General features: G+C 41.7%; 1 protein-coding gene across 2 annotated transcripts in view; it reads right to left on the reverse strand.

Moving 5' to 3' along the window:
• The window catches only part of gse1a (Gse1 coiled-coil protein a), a 28,838-nt gene extending 19,990 nt beyond the window's left edge, over positions 1–8,848 (reverse strand). Inside the window, exons 1-2 of one of the 2 annotated variants that reach the window (XM_079449581.1) lie at positions 8,610–8,848; positions 365–562 (exon numbers count right to left, since the gene is read on the reverse strand). In XM_079449581.1, the coding sequence (XP_079305707.1) occupies positions 365–560 (196 nt within the window). In that variant the 5' untranslated portion in view covers positions 561–562; positions 8,610–8,848. The remainder of the gene's footprint in view (positions 1–364; positions 563–8,609) is intronic. The other variant, XM_079449580.1, reaches the window with a different exon arrangement.
• Positions 8,849–19,787: the final 10,939 nt, after the last annotated feature.

Genomic DNA, 19,787 nt, shown 5'->3' on the forward strand with positions numbered 1-19,787 from the left:
TTGACAGAAACCGCCACCCACACTCGTACACACACGCTGAGCAAAGCACGGCTGTCCATATAACAAGCGTGCATATGGCCAACCCGCTTTACATCCGGCTTCAGCTGCAACTGATGGTTAAAGTGCTACAACGCATAATAAATCAATGGACGGATGCATTCTCTAATATTGGTGTTTTCTACAGGGCCGTAATTTGTCAATTCAAACAAGCATTCATACTTTGAACAAGAGAGTATAACATGAATTATGATTTTGCAATGATATTGTTGCAATGTATTGCATTTTGGGCAAGCCAACAAGAATGAGATAGTAAAGTGATGTCAGCAAGGGTTCATGGGTAAAGGAGAACAACGAGCACGCTCACCTCTTGGATCTTCGGCCTGTTTAGCTAGCTTGCGGAGAGCGGCTGCGAATCCGGAGTGTGACGACTGGGACGCCGGGCTTCCGTTGGCTACCATCGCCCCGCTGATGGGGGAAGGGGTCAGGGGGCTTACAGTGGCCATGGTGCATGGTGCTGCGGAGATCATTCCTAATGATGGTGACTTTGGCTCATGGCTCATACCTGCAAGAGAAAGACGGAATTGTAGCCATGAAGTCATTCATAAAGGAAACTGAATTCAATGAGGCAATTCGAACCTTAAAAAAAGTGAATGGGCGGTGAATTATTGCATTATTTTACGACACTAAAGATAAAGGTTTAAGATTAAAACTGTATAATTGCAATCATTCTTTCTTTAATAGGCTATTTTTTCCCTCAACCAATATAGTCAATGTGTTTTCTGATGATATAAGGAGCCTCGTTCCTCTTACATGACCGTTGGACAGAAAACGAACAAAACAAAGGCAAAAGCAACCAAAACCTCTCACTTCCTTCCTGAATGTATCGCTCACTCGCACCTTCAGCTATCACGCTCGTCCAGAAACGAACAAAAGCTCACTTTATCATGATAAACTCTGCTTCACCCCTGCCCTCCCGCTGAACCAGACAAAACAATTAATAATGAACTTAGTGCAGTTTGAGATGGGAGTGAAATCCTCTGCCTTCAGCCACAACTTCATTACAACTTAATGGAGCCTGACGCACCCAAACACTTATAGGCGGAGAACGTGTCATCTAAATGGTTGAAGTTGTGCTGATAAACAGATAAAAGGGATTCAACATCGAAACGTGCTCACTATAATGCACACATAAAATACTCATGAGATGCCTGTACATATGTCACCAAAACGTCCATTCGCCCTTTCCCGTGCATAACCTTCTGCAGAACACAAAAGAAAATATTTTGAACAACATTGACCCCCATTGACTTTCACTGTTTGGACACAAAACCACTGAAACATTTCTCAAAATATCTTCTCGTGTTCAATAGAAGAAGAGTCATATACAGGTTTTGGATACATGAATGATGACATTCTATCATTGAGACATATAAACTCAGTCTTGGATAAACTGGTTTATCAAAAAACGGCCATATCAGGTGCTCCTGAGGGAGATATCGCTCTTCACCCGCATACTTTGCTTCAAAAACACGTCGGCCCATCTTATTCTCTGCCTTATTTGGACTATTTACCATACCAATAAAACGACACATCCGCCCCGCCGCCCCGTTTTTCTTTTTCTCTTGGATAATAATCAGATATAACAGAGGAGTCGCTGGTCGATGTGGAAATGAGAAAAGCCACAGGTATCTACCCAACCTGCAACAGTCATTCAGGAAGTAACGACCCCTGCCTAATGCACAAGAGGACAGAGAGAGATCTGTGAGCTGTAGGTGCCGAGTAATGGAACAGATATAACATTTATTTCCTCTTTGATGCCTGAAAGGTACATTTCACCCAAATACGCATTCTGTTATTTACATGTTAACATTCTAACCCCCATATACGGCTAGCAAGCTACGAAGACAACGAAGTCAACATAAGTTGTCCATAAAAGTCATCTGGAGTGTTTTGTGAAGACCACAATTTAGTAAATTCACTAAAAATCTTACATTTTGCCTTAATTCTCATTTGCCCTTGAGCACTTTTACAGTCAGTAAAGTCACATGACACGCGAGAGCCAATGACGTCATTGACATGCGAAATTCTGATAAAAATATCAGTTTTCGTTCCACGAAAGAAAACAAACTACATAAGAGTGAGTAGATGATTTCTTTTCCGTGAGCCATTTTATACTTCTGATTTATCATCACAAGACGGCATGAGATGAAGGTAACGCTCATGTTTTTTTTCCGTGTCGTGACGAATATCCGCACGAAGCAACTTCTGAAATGAGAGAAAATGTAGGGCGGGACTTGATCTCCCCCATCGAGAGCTGATTGGATCGTTGGAAGATGGGCGTTGCTAACAAATGGAGGCCTATTTGAATGCTAGTCTCCAGTCAATCGTGGAGGACTAACCATTGCCACCCTCCCGTGAAGAAAGCTCGGCCGTCTCGACATTTCTCATGACAGGAAGTGATGAGAAGTCGTTTGGGGGTGGAGTTTAACGTTTTTGATTGAAGATTACGAGGGCACATACATTAAATATAAAATAAACATGAATAAAAAATAATGAATTGCACAAGTCACTTATAAAAAACACTTCAATATTCCATAAAATATATATTTTTCACCTCCATTTCGTGTCGTCTTAGACATCGCTCTATGGTGCTTGCAGTTACTGTATAGTGATCTTCGAGAGATTAAGAGAGGATCATTTAAATTATTTTACTCCCCTGAAACCGTTTATGACATACCAACCATGTAATTGTTATTGCTGTTGTTAAGCAAACATATGGAATGCTTAAGAAAATATTCACCACTGTGCATCTACACAGACACACCCATATTGACAAACTAACGCAGAGAAACAGCACTGTAAGCCCTGATCTTACAGGATTCCGGCATGTGTCTCATACTTTGAATCCAGTCACACATTTTTAAAACTCATGTAGTACCAACATCTTTGGTTTCCAAATCTTTAAAGCGGCCCATTAAAAACTTCCTGCGCCATGATCTCTTCTCTCCAAGACGAAATCCTGCCGTGCTGTTTTTCCCAGAGGCTTTAGTTGTGTTTCGAGTCAGCAAAAAACAGTCCCAGAATCCTCTGCCCCCCACTGGCTCTCTAATAAGCTTGTTCATTAGACAGTGCTGCCAATGCAAATTGACCCGGCCCTTGTCGACATGACCACCTCATGTAAATTCAATGCGAGAAGCAGCGAGGATAAAAGACTGGGTGATGGATGATGTGTCAAAGTGCTTTGTTGGTCACAAATGAACAGTCTCATACACACACACATACGTGCACACATGTCCATAATGGTGACAGACAAGCCATGATGCTGTGGGTATCTGCTACCCCCACTAGATAAAGCACCTCACGCACACCTGCCTTTTGCTCATTAACCCCAGTGTACACGTGTGTGTGTCACTGACAACATTAAAGATGGATGCGGATTAGGACGCTGCTAACACTTTCACAGTGAGATGAGCTAATTGGTTTTCACTACTATTGAGATTGATAACCGGGGAGAAAGTTTGACAGGAAGCTTCTTGTCGCGAACGACCCAAAGGTTGAAGATCTCAGAATGAGATGTCGAAACCACTCTACTTTCCATAAGAGAAGCACTTACATTAGCATTGAGTGTCCTTGATTAACTTCGCATCGATTCTTCTGGGGGCGTCTGTGGAAACTGACACGGTCACCAACAAACTGGACAAAGTCTCAAAGACAGCAGGGCGATATCGGCTTTGTAGTTTCCTGGGATATCAGGTCTTCCAAAGTGACTTGGAAGGGCTTGCAGTGTTCACCTCAAACCCATACCCCAAGGTTCGGTAATAAGTCCCCTAAACTTCTACGTCTAAACTGCATAACACTTTTTCATAGATCTGCAATTTTCAAAATCTTGAGCTTATTTGAACATCTTTGACCACGCAGTCAAGACTTCACCTTTAACACAACTTCAAAAAAAGCCTTCCCACATTTTCTCTCCTCATCTCAGGTGATGACTCAAAGTTCCCTCAACACGTGGCGAAAAACCCCACAGAGCATTTCAGATAACCAGCTCTGTCAGTATTGATATCTCAAGCTGCTTATAAAAAAGACCTTCTTCTAACCTTACACTGTCAACAATTCATAAACTAGTCATTCTGTGACTAATACTTGTGTCACACATCATTCAAAGCAACACTGCTTGACTTGCATTTGACTTCTGGAAATTCTCCCACGTGAAGCCTCGTCTCAAGTTTTAAAACTGGCTCTCAGTAGCTCCTTGAATAAAATTCAAGACACTCTTTCAGAATCATTATCCCATGAGACCCCTGGGCACATGTCCATAGAGGCACGCCGGTGACCCTGGTGTTAAGCTTGTTAAGTACTGTGCGTGCAGAGGGGCCTGGGGGCCTTAGTTTTTAGCTCACACTGTACTCTCGGAGCGGCCCTTGTTTAAAGCTTACATCTTGTGCACTAAGATTCCCAGGGGTTCCTCTTGTGATGTATGTGCGGTGGGGTCAGGGGCCTCAGCGGTCGCCTCGCACTGCATATGCCTGACCCCCCAACCTTGGCCCTTCAAGGCATAGTTCACAGAAAAAAGAAAATTTGTTCTTCATTTACTCACCGTCATGCCATTTCTTAACCAGAACACAAAAGAATATCTTTGAGAATGTTGGTAACCAAACAACAATGGACCCCACTGACTTCCATTGTATGGACACAAAACCATGTTACTCAAAATATCTTCTTTTGTGACCTTAGATAAAATATTTTAAGCATTCTTGCACTACACACTATGATCTTTTAACACAACAACTACATCAGTGAACTCATGAGGACACAATATGACTCATATATTGACATCTTATCTATGTACACTGTACACTTACAGTAGCATTTACAGCTCTTGATAATGAAAGCTGGTTCTCACGCCATCCGTTCTGGTAACTGGCACTCAAATCACCCTTTTGCTTTCTTGTTAGTCATTTTGGTACAAAGGTTTGTGCATGAATGATGCACAACCCCATCAGACCTCTTACCCTTGTGTTAAAAAGAAAATGTATGCAAAGGGCATCGGAGGCGGTCTTAAGCATTTTTTTACCACACATCTTCGTTCACAAAACCACATTAGATATGCAAATAACCGCAAAGCAGATTATCCGATATCTCACCGAACTATAGACAAAACGCTTCAATCATTATATGAATTAAGACTTTCAGCTGTCCCATACGAACAAAACACACATCCTTTAATGTTCACCCAAAAATGACAGTTCTGTCAGAACACAAAAGAAGATATTTTGAGGAATGTTGGTAACCAAACAATGGCGGTACCCATTCACTTTAATTGTATGGACACAAAACCAAAAACATTTTTGAGTGAACTATACACTGAAGTTAAGACAGAAAGGTAAAGTTTTTCTATTTGAGAAATCAGATATTCTACACCATAAAGGAAATGCATCCCTGAGACTTGCTTACCACAAATCTTCACCACAAAATAAGATGAAAACATCACAATGATTGAGAAACGAGAGAAAAAAACGTGAGAAACAAACCTTATTGCACAAGAAATCTCTCTTAAAAAAGAAAGAAAAAAAAAAAGAGTAAAAAGTTAAATTCAGTAGAAGGATACAGTAACTGAGAGTTTTCATTGGCAAAGCAGTAATAAAACAAAATCTAAATTCTTGGAATAATACTACGCAACAATGCTCCCAGCTTGATGTTTGACGCATTAGATGCTGTCATCTTCCACAGAAGGACTTCACATCTACTGTAGGTTTACTCACCGTTTCTTTGCTCGGCATATGGTAGCATATGTTCCCTGTCACCGTGTAAAAGCCGACAACATAAACACTCGTATCAGTTCATCTGACAGCTCTGTGTGCGCCTCACAAAAAAAGAAGTGAAAAAAGCTGTTCGCGTCTAAATAAACGTTTGTCAGAACGTATGCCTGTTGCAACACTGCGGTCGGCTGATTTGAGTATCTAAGGTCTTGCAATGTCACATGGTCAGGGGTAGGATAAAAGATGACAGTGGCCTGTGTGCCCTTTCTGCTTTTTTGTCCGTCCTTTCATGTTCAGCTAAATGCTACCGTGTTCATCACAATAACGGTCTTGTACTGTATATTCGTGCTCATTCATCCCATTGGTCAACAGAAGGTATGCACAAAGGAAATGAACAGATTGTGGCCAGTCACATGGGATGAGTTTTAGCACTTCAGAGGCTAAAATATCATGATGTATTAACCTTCTCCAGTCACTTCACCCAAACAGATGACCCCGAACAGAGGCCAACGTAGTGCAAACACCCGGTGTGTATACATACACATAGCAGGTCTGTTATAATCGAAGCCGAAATCTGAGCTAATCCAAATACAGTCTGTCTCTGGGGTTTGACACTACTGAACACACAGACGGACCAAGGTTGTTCATTTTACATTCATCTTTGATGAACACTCACCAATTGAAACACCAGAGATGATAAAAAAACACGATTTAAACAAAAAACGCTCGATTTGGTTCACATATCTAGACATATGTCTCCGAATAAAACACTGATTGTTATGTTTTCAATTAGGGGTGTTACTACATATCGGCATTGAGAAAAACCGTGATATTAAACCGTGTGATTATCAATATAATTTTAAATCTAGGGCTCTGCAATTCATCGAAAATGTATCGTTATCGTCAGTTTTGGCTTTTAACTATTGTGAAAACGAAATAATCGAGGCAAATGGATTTTTGCGCTGCATTCCATTTTCAGGTGAGTTCAGTTTAAAAGACGAGTTGTTGTTTCAAAAGTCTGCGAGTAATCGTGACACATGACCGTGATCTCAATATTGGCCAAAATCATCGTGATTATGATTTTCGTCCCATAAATCTACATATGATAATATTGTAATTCAGCATGCGTTTTAAGTTTTGACTCAAGAAAGATATGTTGGCCAATCAAAGGAGAAAACACAAAATGAACTAAATGAAAGATGATCGGTAGCATAATTCGTCTATAAAATAGATACCGTGATATCGATAGCATACCGTTACACAATTTCGTGTATTAAGTGAATAGCGGATATCGTGACGGTCCTATTTCCAATACATTTAGATGATAAATGACGTGCATTTGATTCATTCTATAACTTAATCATTTTACGATACTTGTTTTATTGCAATCATAATAAATGTCACGTGCAATATTCCGAAAGAAAGTATAAGAGTAAAGCAGATAGATATACCTTCTCATGCACGAAACCAACATTTAAAAAAGGCATTGGGGTGTTTTGGCCGCTTAAAAATGACAACAAACCACTGATATCAAATTGGTCGCGAGCAAATACCGTCTAGTGGAGTCATATGGTGAATGGCAGATCTTACACACCCCTCATCTCAATTCCCTTACCAGATACACTAACACTCACATAAATCATTCTATCAGTGCAGTGTGTGCACTGGTACAGGTCGAGCGACATATTTATTGTCCCATTACATTTGCACTGCGCTTTATTGTGTGTATATTGTCATGTGGAGATACCAGTTGTTTTTACTTCTTGAACTTGAACCTTTACTGTGATCCTAGGCAAACACGCCAAATGCGCATCCACTTATTCTCATCAAACACTTTACCTGCCCTGCAAGACTAGCCACACGCATACTTCAACACACACACACACACCCATTGCATTGTTCGGTGTTCCATGATCAAAACCTGTGTGTGTTACATATTTAATCCTAGACTTTGCGTGGATGTAGTACGGTAACTTCTTAATAAACGGCTCCTCCTTTTCCGATCCTACGGATCCAGTCAATCCTGTTCAACAAAGACAAACTCATTTCATTTTCACACCCAGCAAGTGCCAAACAAAACCTCCGTTATCTATGAAGTCAGAGGGACTAAAGCAAACTCAGGTGCTGCCAGGTGCATACGGACGGGCTTAAAATGTGTGTTTTCACAAAGGCATTCATTGCGTTTAGAAACTGAAACCTGAGCGTAAACACACAGGAGGATGTTCTGTACCAACCAGTCAAACATATTACATTCAATATGATGAATAAACAATCAAATCAATTATTAAACGAGACACTGGTCTGTTTTCCAGCATCATGCGTGCATGCATTCAGTCACTGTTGTGTTAAAACTCAACCACAGGCAAAGCCAGATCGATGTTCAGAAGTGTAATGAATTAGACGAGAAGCAAGGGGGAGATAAATGGTAAATTAACCTTGAGGTTACAGAAAAGCCGAAGGTCATATAACTCAACCACCACGACTAGTCGATCTCTCTCCCGCACGCAAAGGTTTTACGCAGAAAAAACAGTTCTGGGTATTTGATGAGTCAAATAAAAAGGTCGCAAATGCATCCAAAATGCCATTTAGGTTCAAATGTGCCACGAACCCACCATCGGACGCGAAGATCTTCGTGCCCCTTCGCATCATCCAGAATACTCAGACAAAACGCCGAATGATATTTGACGGGACGGACCGTAGCGACGATCAATGAAAACAAAGCGCACGATCGAGCAGTTTCCCCGGCACGCGATGCGATGATGCCCCCGTAACAAAAGCTCGAGCGATGAAAGCAAACACAGCGCGCGTCGCTCGAAATGTCTTTTCCGCAACGCGCGTACGAGAACTTACCTCAAAACAGAGTAAAAGCGTATTTCCCGTGTGTCTAGTGAAGGAATAAATCCATCGCGTCTCTCTGGCGGCGGCGCAGCGGTGGAGTGCGCGCAGCGCGCCGCAGTGAGTGTGTGTGTGTGAGCGAAGGCGGCGCTTGCACCTGCTCCACTGATCCGCCCCCGGAGGCAGAGCCACAGTCAAGGGTGACGGACCTCCCTCACACTGAGGTCCGAGAGGATGGAGGTCAGGTCGCACCGCGAACATCTGACTGCGCGTGTGCGCGTTGAAGGAACGCGTCGTGTCGGGTTCTCACATTTACTGTTCCTTTAGCTGTAACGTTTTATTCAATTCTACAACAATAAAAAACAATACAAACACAAAGTATTGAAATTATTATTCATATTTCATGACGATTTGTTACTTCTAACAATGTGGAATGTAACTAAATATATGACCTGACACGTGATATCAACGTTCGTATAATAAGATAAAAAAATTAGCCACACCCACCAAACAATTTCAATGAAACAATAGAACCATGTCAATTAAATTGCAGACAGTAACAATGTGTCATGTTTAAAAGCGTTTGCAAAAATGACCAGGCTGTAGAATAAATTGAAATACACAACACAACAAAACACAACAAAATTAAAAACGGAATAAATATGCATATAGAAACTCACGAAACAAACAAGGATGAAGCAATGCAATAGCCAAGCAACTTTAACTCATATTTGAATGTTAAGACATTTTTGGACGATACCATGCCAATGAAGCACGTGAAATAAATAATGTAAGCCATTAAGATCCACAACATTTGCTATAATTGCTACCACAGAAAACTCCGAAAAACGCTTTTACTATAAACAATCTGCATTGAAAAGAAATGATTCTAAGGTTTGAGATCCGTGCCTCTTGAACAATGAGATCACCTCTATAAAATCCAAGCACACTCTAAATAATGCAGAGTTATTTATGCAAAATAAATGAAGGGTTGCAGACATAAAAACCATGATGTAAATCTGAGTTTACCACATCCCCTCTCACTCTCTCACTCTCACTCTCTCTCTCTCAGAAAGAAGAGACTAGGAGTTTAAAACCTTCCATTTCAGCCTTTGAGCGTCCGTCTCCAATTGATTCTCACTTACTGCACATGCACGCACACACATACTACCTAGCTGCAGGGCATCCTTGAGTGAGCATGGATGTTTGTGTGTCTGTCTATTGCGTGATCAAATGACAGACCACGGTGCTAATAGTAAAAAAGAGGAGGATGTATTTATGCCTGCTGTATAAATGATACTTGCACTTTATCTGCGTGTGTTTTTGGGTCTCCGTGTGTGTGTGTGTGTGTGTGTGTGCGTGTGACAGTTAACTGATTACAGAGGCACCTGCAGCTGTGAGACACACACACACACACTCAATGGGGGAAGACAAAGAGAGACTGTGGTGGTTGGGCGTCACACGTGCTCCTGGTGTTTGCACGACGGTGTGTGGACCTGTAGGTGTGTGTGTGTGTGTGTGTGTGCGTTTGTGTACTTGTGGAACTGACATGATTTATCTCCACTCAGCGGGAACGCAATCTCACAGCATCCCACAATGCATTTATGCACCTCACTGCTTTGACCTTGTTGCTCACCAAAAAGCTCGGATCACACACATACTCTCTCTCTCTCTCTCTCTCTCTCTCTCTCTCTCTCACACACACACACAGAGACACACAAATACAGTATACACATGTTTGTTTTGTTATCCTCGTGGAGACTTTCTATAGACATCTATTGTTTTTACTGACATAATAGGGTTAATCTATTCCCTAACCTTTAACACCATTACATAAGCATCATTTGGTTGGCTGGTCCCCTAATGCACATTTTGATATTTCTGGGGCTTTTCTCCAAATAAGCAAAAGTTTCCATTTGCTCTCCATTAAATTCTATCGATGTCTAGGATAAATGATTGAGATATTAAATGAATAAAAGAGCTTTCATCTGTGATTATAAAAACCAATGGCTTTTTTCTGCCAATCGGATGGTTTTCCTGTTTGGGCAATTCCACGGAAATGTCCATAGAGATGTTTACCATACTGACAGATCAGATGTCATTATTTGGTCTCTCTTAAAGTTTTTAAAGCAGTTTATAAGCATAGTTTTCCATAGTCAGTGAACGGTCACATCCATAACTGTCCATATTCCTTATAAATGGGCACATGAAAATGTAAATAAAATAACAATTTATGTTCTATAAAGAGCTATCTCTTCTCCATTTGTTGTTGCTATTGCTTCTAGTTTGCACATTTTAAGTCACCGAAATCCTACAAAGTATGTTGTCTCCAATAAACTTCTTAAAAAACATATTTTAGTCACATGCATAACACATGAACTTTTCCTCTTTTTAAACAGAAAACTTGTGCATATACTGATATTGTTCTAATGTATGGACTATATCAACATGGGTTTAGTCAAATATAAACAGATGATTCAATTACTGATAATATAAACATTCTGTGTCAGATCCATAACGCTGGAATTGCACATTTTGTAAAAAAAAGTCATCATCTCTCCATCACTGTGAACAGACCCTCAGTGGAAGTCTATGTTGATGTTCGGGTGTTAGCAGTCTTGTACATCAGTTAGTTTCACAGCTGTCGTTTAAGGTTTTCAACACTTTACTGTAAGTGTTGTGAGTCCCTGATGGTCATCCCATCAGTTTTTGCGGTGCCATAACATATTTCTGTGAACACTCAACAGCTGTTCCTGGTCCCTTTAAAAAGGTCATTAATCCAGACGAACAAAAACCTCAGCGCTTAAATCATCCAGTTTAACAAGATCATCTAGTTTAATGACAATGTCCTCTGCTGTTCTTTATCTGGCAGCTAAACGCTCCAATCGGTGCTCTTATTTTGCTCAAACCATCAGGGTCAAGAATACGGCTGATTTTGAAGCACCCTCGACAATCATCTCCATTTCTGACAATGTGTTTATTGGATGCGCCATGTTTAAACTGGGATTTTGCCAAAGGCCACATAGTTTTTTTCCTCACTATACGTTTGTTGCCCTCCGGCATTTCGCTTCATTGTTAACCGTGACATGATCAGACTTGTTGTTGACACGAACATTCTGTCCGCAGCATCTGCTAATATGCATGCGTTTGTTTTGCATGTAAATACTAACAGGTAAATCCGTCAACCGATATGGACATTCACACTTGCTTCACACTACACACGCACACACACATACACACACACACACACACACACACACACACGCACATGCGCACACACACGCACGTGCACGCTCAAGACGTGATGTTTATCAAAACTGTGCAAAAAAAACTGTATAAAATGTGAAAGCTATTGTGAAAGCTATTGTAGCGTGTGTTCCAAATGAATAATAGCATAATTCAACTTTGGTTTCTACAAGAGGCTGGGTTCTTTTCAACCCAGTGTTGGGTCAAAATTGAAAAAACCCAAAAGGTGTTTACACTTGACACAACAATAGGTTCAAACAAGCAAACAAGCAAGCGAAAATTCAGGTTAGTTGTTTATAAGCACAATAAAACCGTCTTACTGTAGTAAGTATTGTAGAATGATACTGTGCACATTTAAATTATTTACATACATTTGAGAAAAATAGTAATATATAAAAATCAAACAAACAAATAAATCAACAAACAACGATTCAATCCAACAATCCACCATTGGTAACCATAATCACGTTAATGATGCTTTAAGGCCTTTTGTGTTTGGCCTTTGACAACCCCCGTGTCTATTCACAGACATATTCAGGATGCCAGTTCGAAGTACATCATTTTAATTTTTCCGGGTGATCTATTCCTTTAAAATTCCACACACACATCACCCGAAAAAGAAGAAACCATCAGCACCAACGCCACTATTGAAAATAATGCAGTATGAAGTCATTTTCCTTCATTAATTTCTCTCTCTCTCTCTTCTATATCTCTCTTAATAAATCATCTCTTCATTTAAGCATCATCTCTGATCCCTCAGCACACGGTTCCATTAATCCTGGGGAAATGGAGCACCTAGTGAAGCAGCGGCGGCTTTCCTCTCCTTTTCCAGTCCTCCGATCTCCTCCTCTCCCTTGTTGAGTAATTATTGAGAAAATAGCATGTGTCTGACATGGTCGCTGTGGCAACGGCGGTCAGGAACCCGGTCATGAGCCCATTCACTGTGTGAATGAGGGGGGGTTATAGAGATAACAGCAGGATATCTGCTGCGCCCTGAGAGAAGACCTGACACACACACAGTATTTCTCAGTCTCTCACGCACACAAACACACACACACGCACACATATGCAAACAAAACCACAAATTCAACAAACACTTTTTATTATTTATGCTTAACTCCCATTCTTTATTATATAAAGGCATAAAAACTCTATTCTTATGAAAGCAGAGACACCTAATGACATTTTGCTTATCATCTAGATGTATCTGGTTTCAAGAATGAAACAAATGGATCTTGATTGAAAAAGCAGGGCTGTGACGTCATCCTATTGCTTATATGGTAGAACATAAGAAGAAATAGCTTTTGGCGCTATGTTAAAAAACACCAACACAATAATACCAAACAAATATAAACATGTGAACTTAGGTATATTCTGTCTATATTATAAAAATTAATACAAAGATACTGATTAATAAATAGATTTTGGCAGAATAGTCCAAACAGAATGGTTGAAGTGAAAGATACAGACTTCAAAAGCCAGGACTGCATGTACGTATTCTCCAAAAATGTAATCCATTGGGAACATCTTAAGGTAACTACAGCAAAGTGCTACAGCTTGAATCATTTATAGCGATGTAATATTTAATAGCTGCTGTGAAACGGCAGGAAGATTTCACGATCCCAATGAAACCATAGTCAGGAAGAAAAGGATGAAATGGAGGGATGTGTGTGTTTGATAAAGCTATAAGAAGCAGTAATGTGGTGTATTATGTGTATGAGGGGGTATTGTGGACCAGCGACACAAAAAACAAAGGATGGCTGAAGACTTACAACTGACATGTCAGAACTGTGCCATCAAGCGAGTGGCCTTTAACCTCAAACTGCTCCGAGGCAACTGTCTGGATAAAGAGAGACTGTCTGTACTACACACGCACACACACATACACACACACACGCACATGCGCACACACACGCACGTGCACGCACGCACTGTCAGAAGGGGAGTTTGTCTTAATAACCTGAGGTTAAACAACCTCCCTGTGACACTAAAGTCTGAGATATGTGTAACTCTTAAAGACAAGGTCAGTGTCTAAATGGAAGGCTTTCATATAGTGTTAAATACAATGTAAATGGATAAATGAACATGGGATACACACATGATCACATCATTACATTCATACCAATCTAGTTCAACCTGCTTTTTCACTAGTGATGTTGCTTGCTTTTTTCTTAATGTGGTTTTATAACATTCACTTTGTACAAATTCATATGAGTTATATTTGCCACCAAGGAAAATCAGGCTGGAAGTGATCTAATAATGTGACTATAAATACATAAAAATAAGTGATTCATAAGTCATATAAGTAATATAATATATACATATATACTTACAAATAATAATGTAAATTATATATTAAAACAATAAATAACTTTGTTGTTATTTTGACCACATTTTGTATTTTAATGTAAAAAGGCACTTAAAAACTGTAATAATCCGGCAGCTTGGATAACAGAAAAACAACATAAAATGTTTGTAAGTTGAATTACATGTTTGACATTTTAAACCAAACCTGTACATTTGCAGCTTATTTATGTCATTTTTTTTTGTATCACATTTCAAAAACATGTGAAAATTCTGTAAAATTTAACAAAAACCTTTTTATACAGTTTATTTGGCATTCATTTAGGCATATTTATTTAGGACTTTCCGCAAACTCCTGGTCACCCCACGGACCCAGTGTGAAGACCCCTGTGGTAAGGTAGAGTGCATACTAGAATATAATTTTATAGTTTTATTTAATGAACACTGCATATAGGAATTTATAGTCTGTCTGATATTTGACCTGTGTTTTGTATCAATGAAAATATTAAAAAGCGCAATATAAATAAAGCTGACTTGACTTGACTTTACTAGTTCTAAATTCAACCATGCTGCGTACTTTCTACATATAGGCATCAGTATTTTAAGGCACATTACACTTGAATTGATTTGAAATAGCCTGGTAATAACTTGAGCAACAAAAATGAGAACAGTTGACTCCAAGTTGAACGTTAGCATATGTTGCTACGCTTGCATGCTATGCTAATAAGAACACTCAATGCATGACACACAAACTTTGGCAAAAAAATGCCTGTTTGGATGGACTAGACTGATATGAGTATCTGATGGACTAGACTGATATGAGGAAAGACTGTGATGGCTTAAAATTATGCCACCAGTCTTATGAAACACTCTTATGATGCTCTTAAATGCTGTCTAGGTAGAGGAGGTTTTGGATGTCTCTCTTTGGCTGCCTTACTGTTTAATGGGTTTGTTGAGGCGTGAAATGTGTGACGAGTGAAGTAACCTCACACTTCCTTTACTGTCACATCCTATTACAGAGCAGCACTGGGCCTTAACCTTGCAAATAACACAGTGTCCATATCCTGAGTCACTACAGCAGAGAACAAATCAATTTGAACTTAATGCCTAATAAGTGAGAAATAATGAAAGGTTTTTGAAGACTGTCTACTAGATGGGTGAAGGCCAATAGTTCATTGGCATGATTGAATGTACCTTAATGTCAATCTGAGTGTCTGTTAATCATGAATGTGTACACTATGTTAAAACAGCCTGTAACTGAATCCACATTAGGGCACTAGTATTTTCTAGGGGCCAACGATCTACTTTAGCAGTAATGTGCAGTATTTTATGTTATTCAGGTTGTTTAATGTAAAACATTTGAAATGGATGCAAGAGTACACATTACATTACATTGCTTTTCTGCCACTGTTTAATTGTTCCATTCCATTCCGACACGGCCCAGACGGTATGGATATGGTTTCATTTTCCACTTTTGGGCTGATAACAATGTAATACAAATGCGTCAGTGATTGCCTAGGTAACACAGGAGGCTAAAGATGGATTGAGATGTAAATAGCAATTGCATTATGGAGGACGATATGTAAATGTATGTTTTTAGGACTCTCTTTTTACCTGATCTTTGTTCAGTTCTCTCAAATAGCACCTTTGGTTAGCTAGAAAGAAATCATAATCGCGCCATGCCGAACTATTTCATTGGTCAGATGGTAGAGAAGCAGCTATAGTTGAGCCCAAAGGCTGAACAACAATTCTTCTGAAAGTCTATACAGACACAAGTATCACAAGAATAACATGAGAGTATTGAAAAGTCTTGTTGAGGCCAACTTTGACGTGCATGGATGCTCAAAAGCCTTAACTCCAAGTAAACAAGTTAGGTAAGAACAATGTCTTGATCTTAGAGCGATGCCCTCTGGACAGACAAGTCGAAGGTCTTATTTTGGCACTACATTACTTGCTGAAAAAGCTAGGTCAAAAGAAAAGAAAGCCATCTCATGCCTATTTTGATGGTGGTGATGGAAGTTCTGCTATGCACCAACGAGCAGGGGAATATTTTACATCTGTTAAAAACCCAAAGCTGAACGGTCCATGACCTTGCAAAAAAACTTTAAAGCCCAAACACCATGAGAAAACATCTCAAGAGAATATCACAAGGATAAAGCCAAGCACTTAATTACGATCAAGTCAAAGCTGAAAAATCGATTCAGTAGAAAGGCTTTGAAACCGGCAGTGCATGGACAACGGCCTCCAACATAAAATATGTGATGGAGAAACTGAGAAATCGCTAACATAAAAACCAACACAGATCAAAAGCATCTATTGAATTTACAGGAATACGTTCCAGAATTGGATTTCTGATAATTTTGTTAAAGGAGCTTTATTTTGTTTTGGTTTCGGTGCCATCCACCACCAGTCCTGAAGATCCCTAGCTTGTTAGCCGAAATAGCTTGTTAGTTCTTTTTGAACCTGACGACTTAAATTGAACAGCAGAAGGAAACTTTGTGCACATGATGCACAGTAAACCCTGTGAGTTAAGATGTGTGTCAATGAAGGAGTTCGTTATGGCCCTCGTGGGTTCGTGGTAAATGCAGGTGCACAGAGGTTGGTTGTGGGATGGCCTGGATAAATCCACGTCTGAAAAACTGGGACATTCGTATCTCCTCTGTAGAACTGGGCTGAGTCAAGAGAACTGTCAAACTCACCGAATTAAGGTTGGGGAGCACCGTTCTGGAGCTTGACCTTGTGCTTTGTAACCAGATGAAATTCCTTTATGCATTCTTTAAGGATCGTTTGATGCAACATATCCTCAACCATGAGGACTTCAGGAACAATGTATTCTTATTTAAAAAAAAATGAAGAATATAAATGGATCTTCAGCTTGTGTGAGCTCTTTTGCAAAGGCATCTTCATCTGAGGAGCAGGTTTCTATCACAGTTTCTATTAGTATAGAACTGTCAGGACTCGGGTCTGATCTGCACTGGTGTCGTTTGTTTTGTTTTTGTCAATCGCATGGGAACCATGTGGTTGGAGTCCGTGTCTGCCCCGCCCCAGTGTTCCTCTGTCTCCCTACACACCTGGTACTCTTTTCCACTCATCTCGCACACCTGCTTCCACTCTACGTATTAATTCACCTGCTATTTAGTCCCCGCCAACAGTCACAGTCACTGTCAGATCGTTCGTTTATCCAGCGTATTGACCCGTGGCTTTTTAGTCGCTACTCGTTCTTGAATAAATTACCCTTGTCTAGGAAACCTCGTCCTTGCCTAAGATTTCGGTCGTGTCTAGTTTTGGATATCTTTCGTGTCTAGTTTTGTTAATCAGTCTTGTTTTGAGGATCATTCTCGTCTGGAAGTTTGTTAACTATTTTTCAGGACTCGTCTTTCTGTTAGATAACCATCCGGTATTTGGAATTTCTCCCGGTGTATGAGTTGCCCCGACACGTCTTCGCTACGTATTTAATCGTTGCCTTGGACTCTGCCTTTTCAGACTTCTAGCCCATTAACCAGACTCCAGCGCCACCATTATCTACACGGTGTCACCACATCTCCCACGACCATCGCGATACCTACCGCACCTTGCCCAGTTCGCTGACTGCCTCGGTCGGATCTCAGCTGCTGGTCGCTGCCACACCACTCGGACGGGAGTCATCGATCATCGCCTCCCGATCTACGGAGGAGACGGCTTCTCGTTTCATCTGCGCAGGTCTTGCGTTACTGACGGCTGAGGAGACCCGAGTCTTCCTCGGATTTTTGCGTTCTTTGGATTATCCCTCTCAGGCACATTCGAGAGGTTGTGCTGGCACTCTACTCCAGGAATTACGGTACTCTGACTCATTGCGAGAACTCTTACCCGTGTGCTTGCACGGTGGATTATTAACGAGTCCGGAGCGGCTTACATTGTGGACTGAGCGCTCGGTCCTTGTGATTATTGCTGTGGGGATCCCCTTTTGGAATGTTATTTCATTGACTGCCTGCATTGTCTGAATTCTGTCTGTGATTGCACCAGATAATTATTGGAATAAAAGAAACCCTTGACTCCTGCATCTGACTCCCGTCCTTGTCGTAACAGGACGATCTGACCAACAACATGGAGTCAGCAGGACCCGATCCCCTACGCTCGGCCATAACACAGCAGGGTGTGATGTTAGGACAGCAGGCACAGCAGGTGCATGCCACAGCTAGGGAGGTGACCTCTCTTTCCAATCAGATGGCGGAGTTTTCCAACCGTCTAGATCACCTCCAAGCCGGACGATTAGCTGATCGCCAGGAAGCGGAACCTCACGCTAACAAGCCGCCGGTCTATGACGGAGACCCCAAGTCCTGCCAAGCTTTCCTGTCCCAGTGTGCGCTGGTCTTTGCCCTCCAGCCTCGCCGCTACGCCACGGAGGAGACGAAGGTCGCTTTTGTCCTCACCCTGCTCTCTGGAAGGGCTAGAGAATGGGGAGTGGCGGTCTGGAATGCGAAGGCTCCCTTTTGCGCCACCTTTGAAGGGTTTCGCAAGGAGATGGAAAAACTCTTTGACCGTTCGGTGCGTGGTGACGAGGCGGCGGCCTTACTCTCTCGACTAACCCAGAGGGAGGGGTCGGTAACAGATTATGCCATCCGTCTGAGAACCTTGGCGGCGGCCTGCGATTGGAATGACAGCGCTCTGCGAGCTCGTTTCTTAGAAGGCCTGAGACCCGCAATAGCCGACGAGCTGGCAGCCCTAGATCTCCCAGTGGACCTGGAATCTGTCATCAATCTCACGCTTCGGGTGGAGAGCCGTCTCAGACGTCGGCAGCAGCGCCGACAGCCCTTTCCAGTCTGGCAGCCTCAACCATCTGCCGCGTCGGGCAACGAAACCACCGTGTTTCCCACTCCTGAACCCATGCAGCTAGGCCGTTTACGACTAACCCCCCAACAGAAGCAACTTCGTCTTAGCCAAGGTCTATGCCTGTATTGCGGGAAGCCGGGCCACTTTGCCCTCCAGTGTCCGGCAAAAGCCACCGCCCACCGGTAGATCGGAGAGTTCTGGTGGGCGCTACTCTCCATGCAAGCTCTCCTTCTAAACGCACCCAGCTACCTATTAAGTTGGTCTTTCAAGGGGTCTCTCACTCCGGCTATGCCCTGGTTGATTCAGGAGCTGAGGGCAATTTTCTGGACTCAGCCACAGCTCAGGAATGGGGGATTCCGACCATACCCCTTGACAATAGGATTGAGGTACAGTCGTTCACGGGCAGTCCCCTCACAACTATCACCCACATCACTCCATCTGTTAGTCTTTTCTCTTCCGGGAACCACTGTGAGAGGATTGTGCTGTACATCATGGATTCACCTCTGAATCAAGTTATACTGGGTCATCCGTGGCTTGTACAGCACAATCCCCACATGGATTGGGGGCGTAATGCGGTGTTAGCCTGGAGTCAGTATTGTCACGTGTCTTGTTTGGGCCCCGCCTTGTCTCCTGTCTCTCTGTCTTGTGTTCCGCAGGTTCAGCCCTCTGACTTATCCGGCGTTCCGGTGGAGTATCATGACCTGGGGACCGTGTTCTGCAAGTCCAGGGCCACTTCTCTTCCTCCGCATCGCCCTTACGATTGCGCCATAGATCTCCTCCCGGGCACTTCTCCGCCTAAGGGTCGCCTTTATTCCCTGTCTGAACCTGAGCGAG

Source organism: Barbatula barbatula, assembly GCF_947034865.1.
Source record: "Barbatula barbatula genome assembly, chromosome: 25".
NCBI lineage: Eukaryota > Metazoa > Chordata > Actinopteri > Cypriniformes > Nemacheilidae > Barbatula > Barbatula barbatula.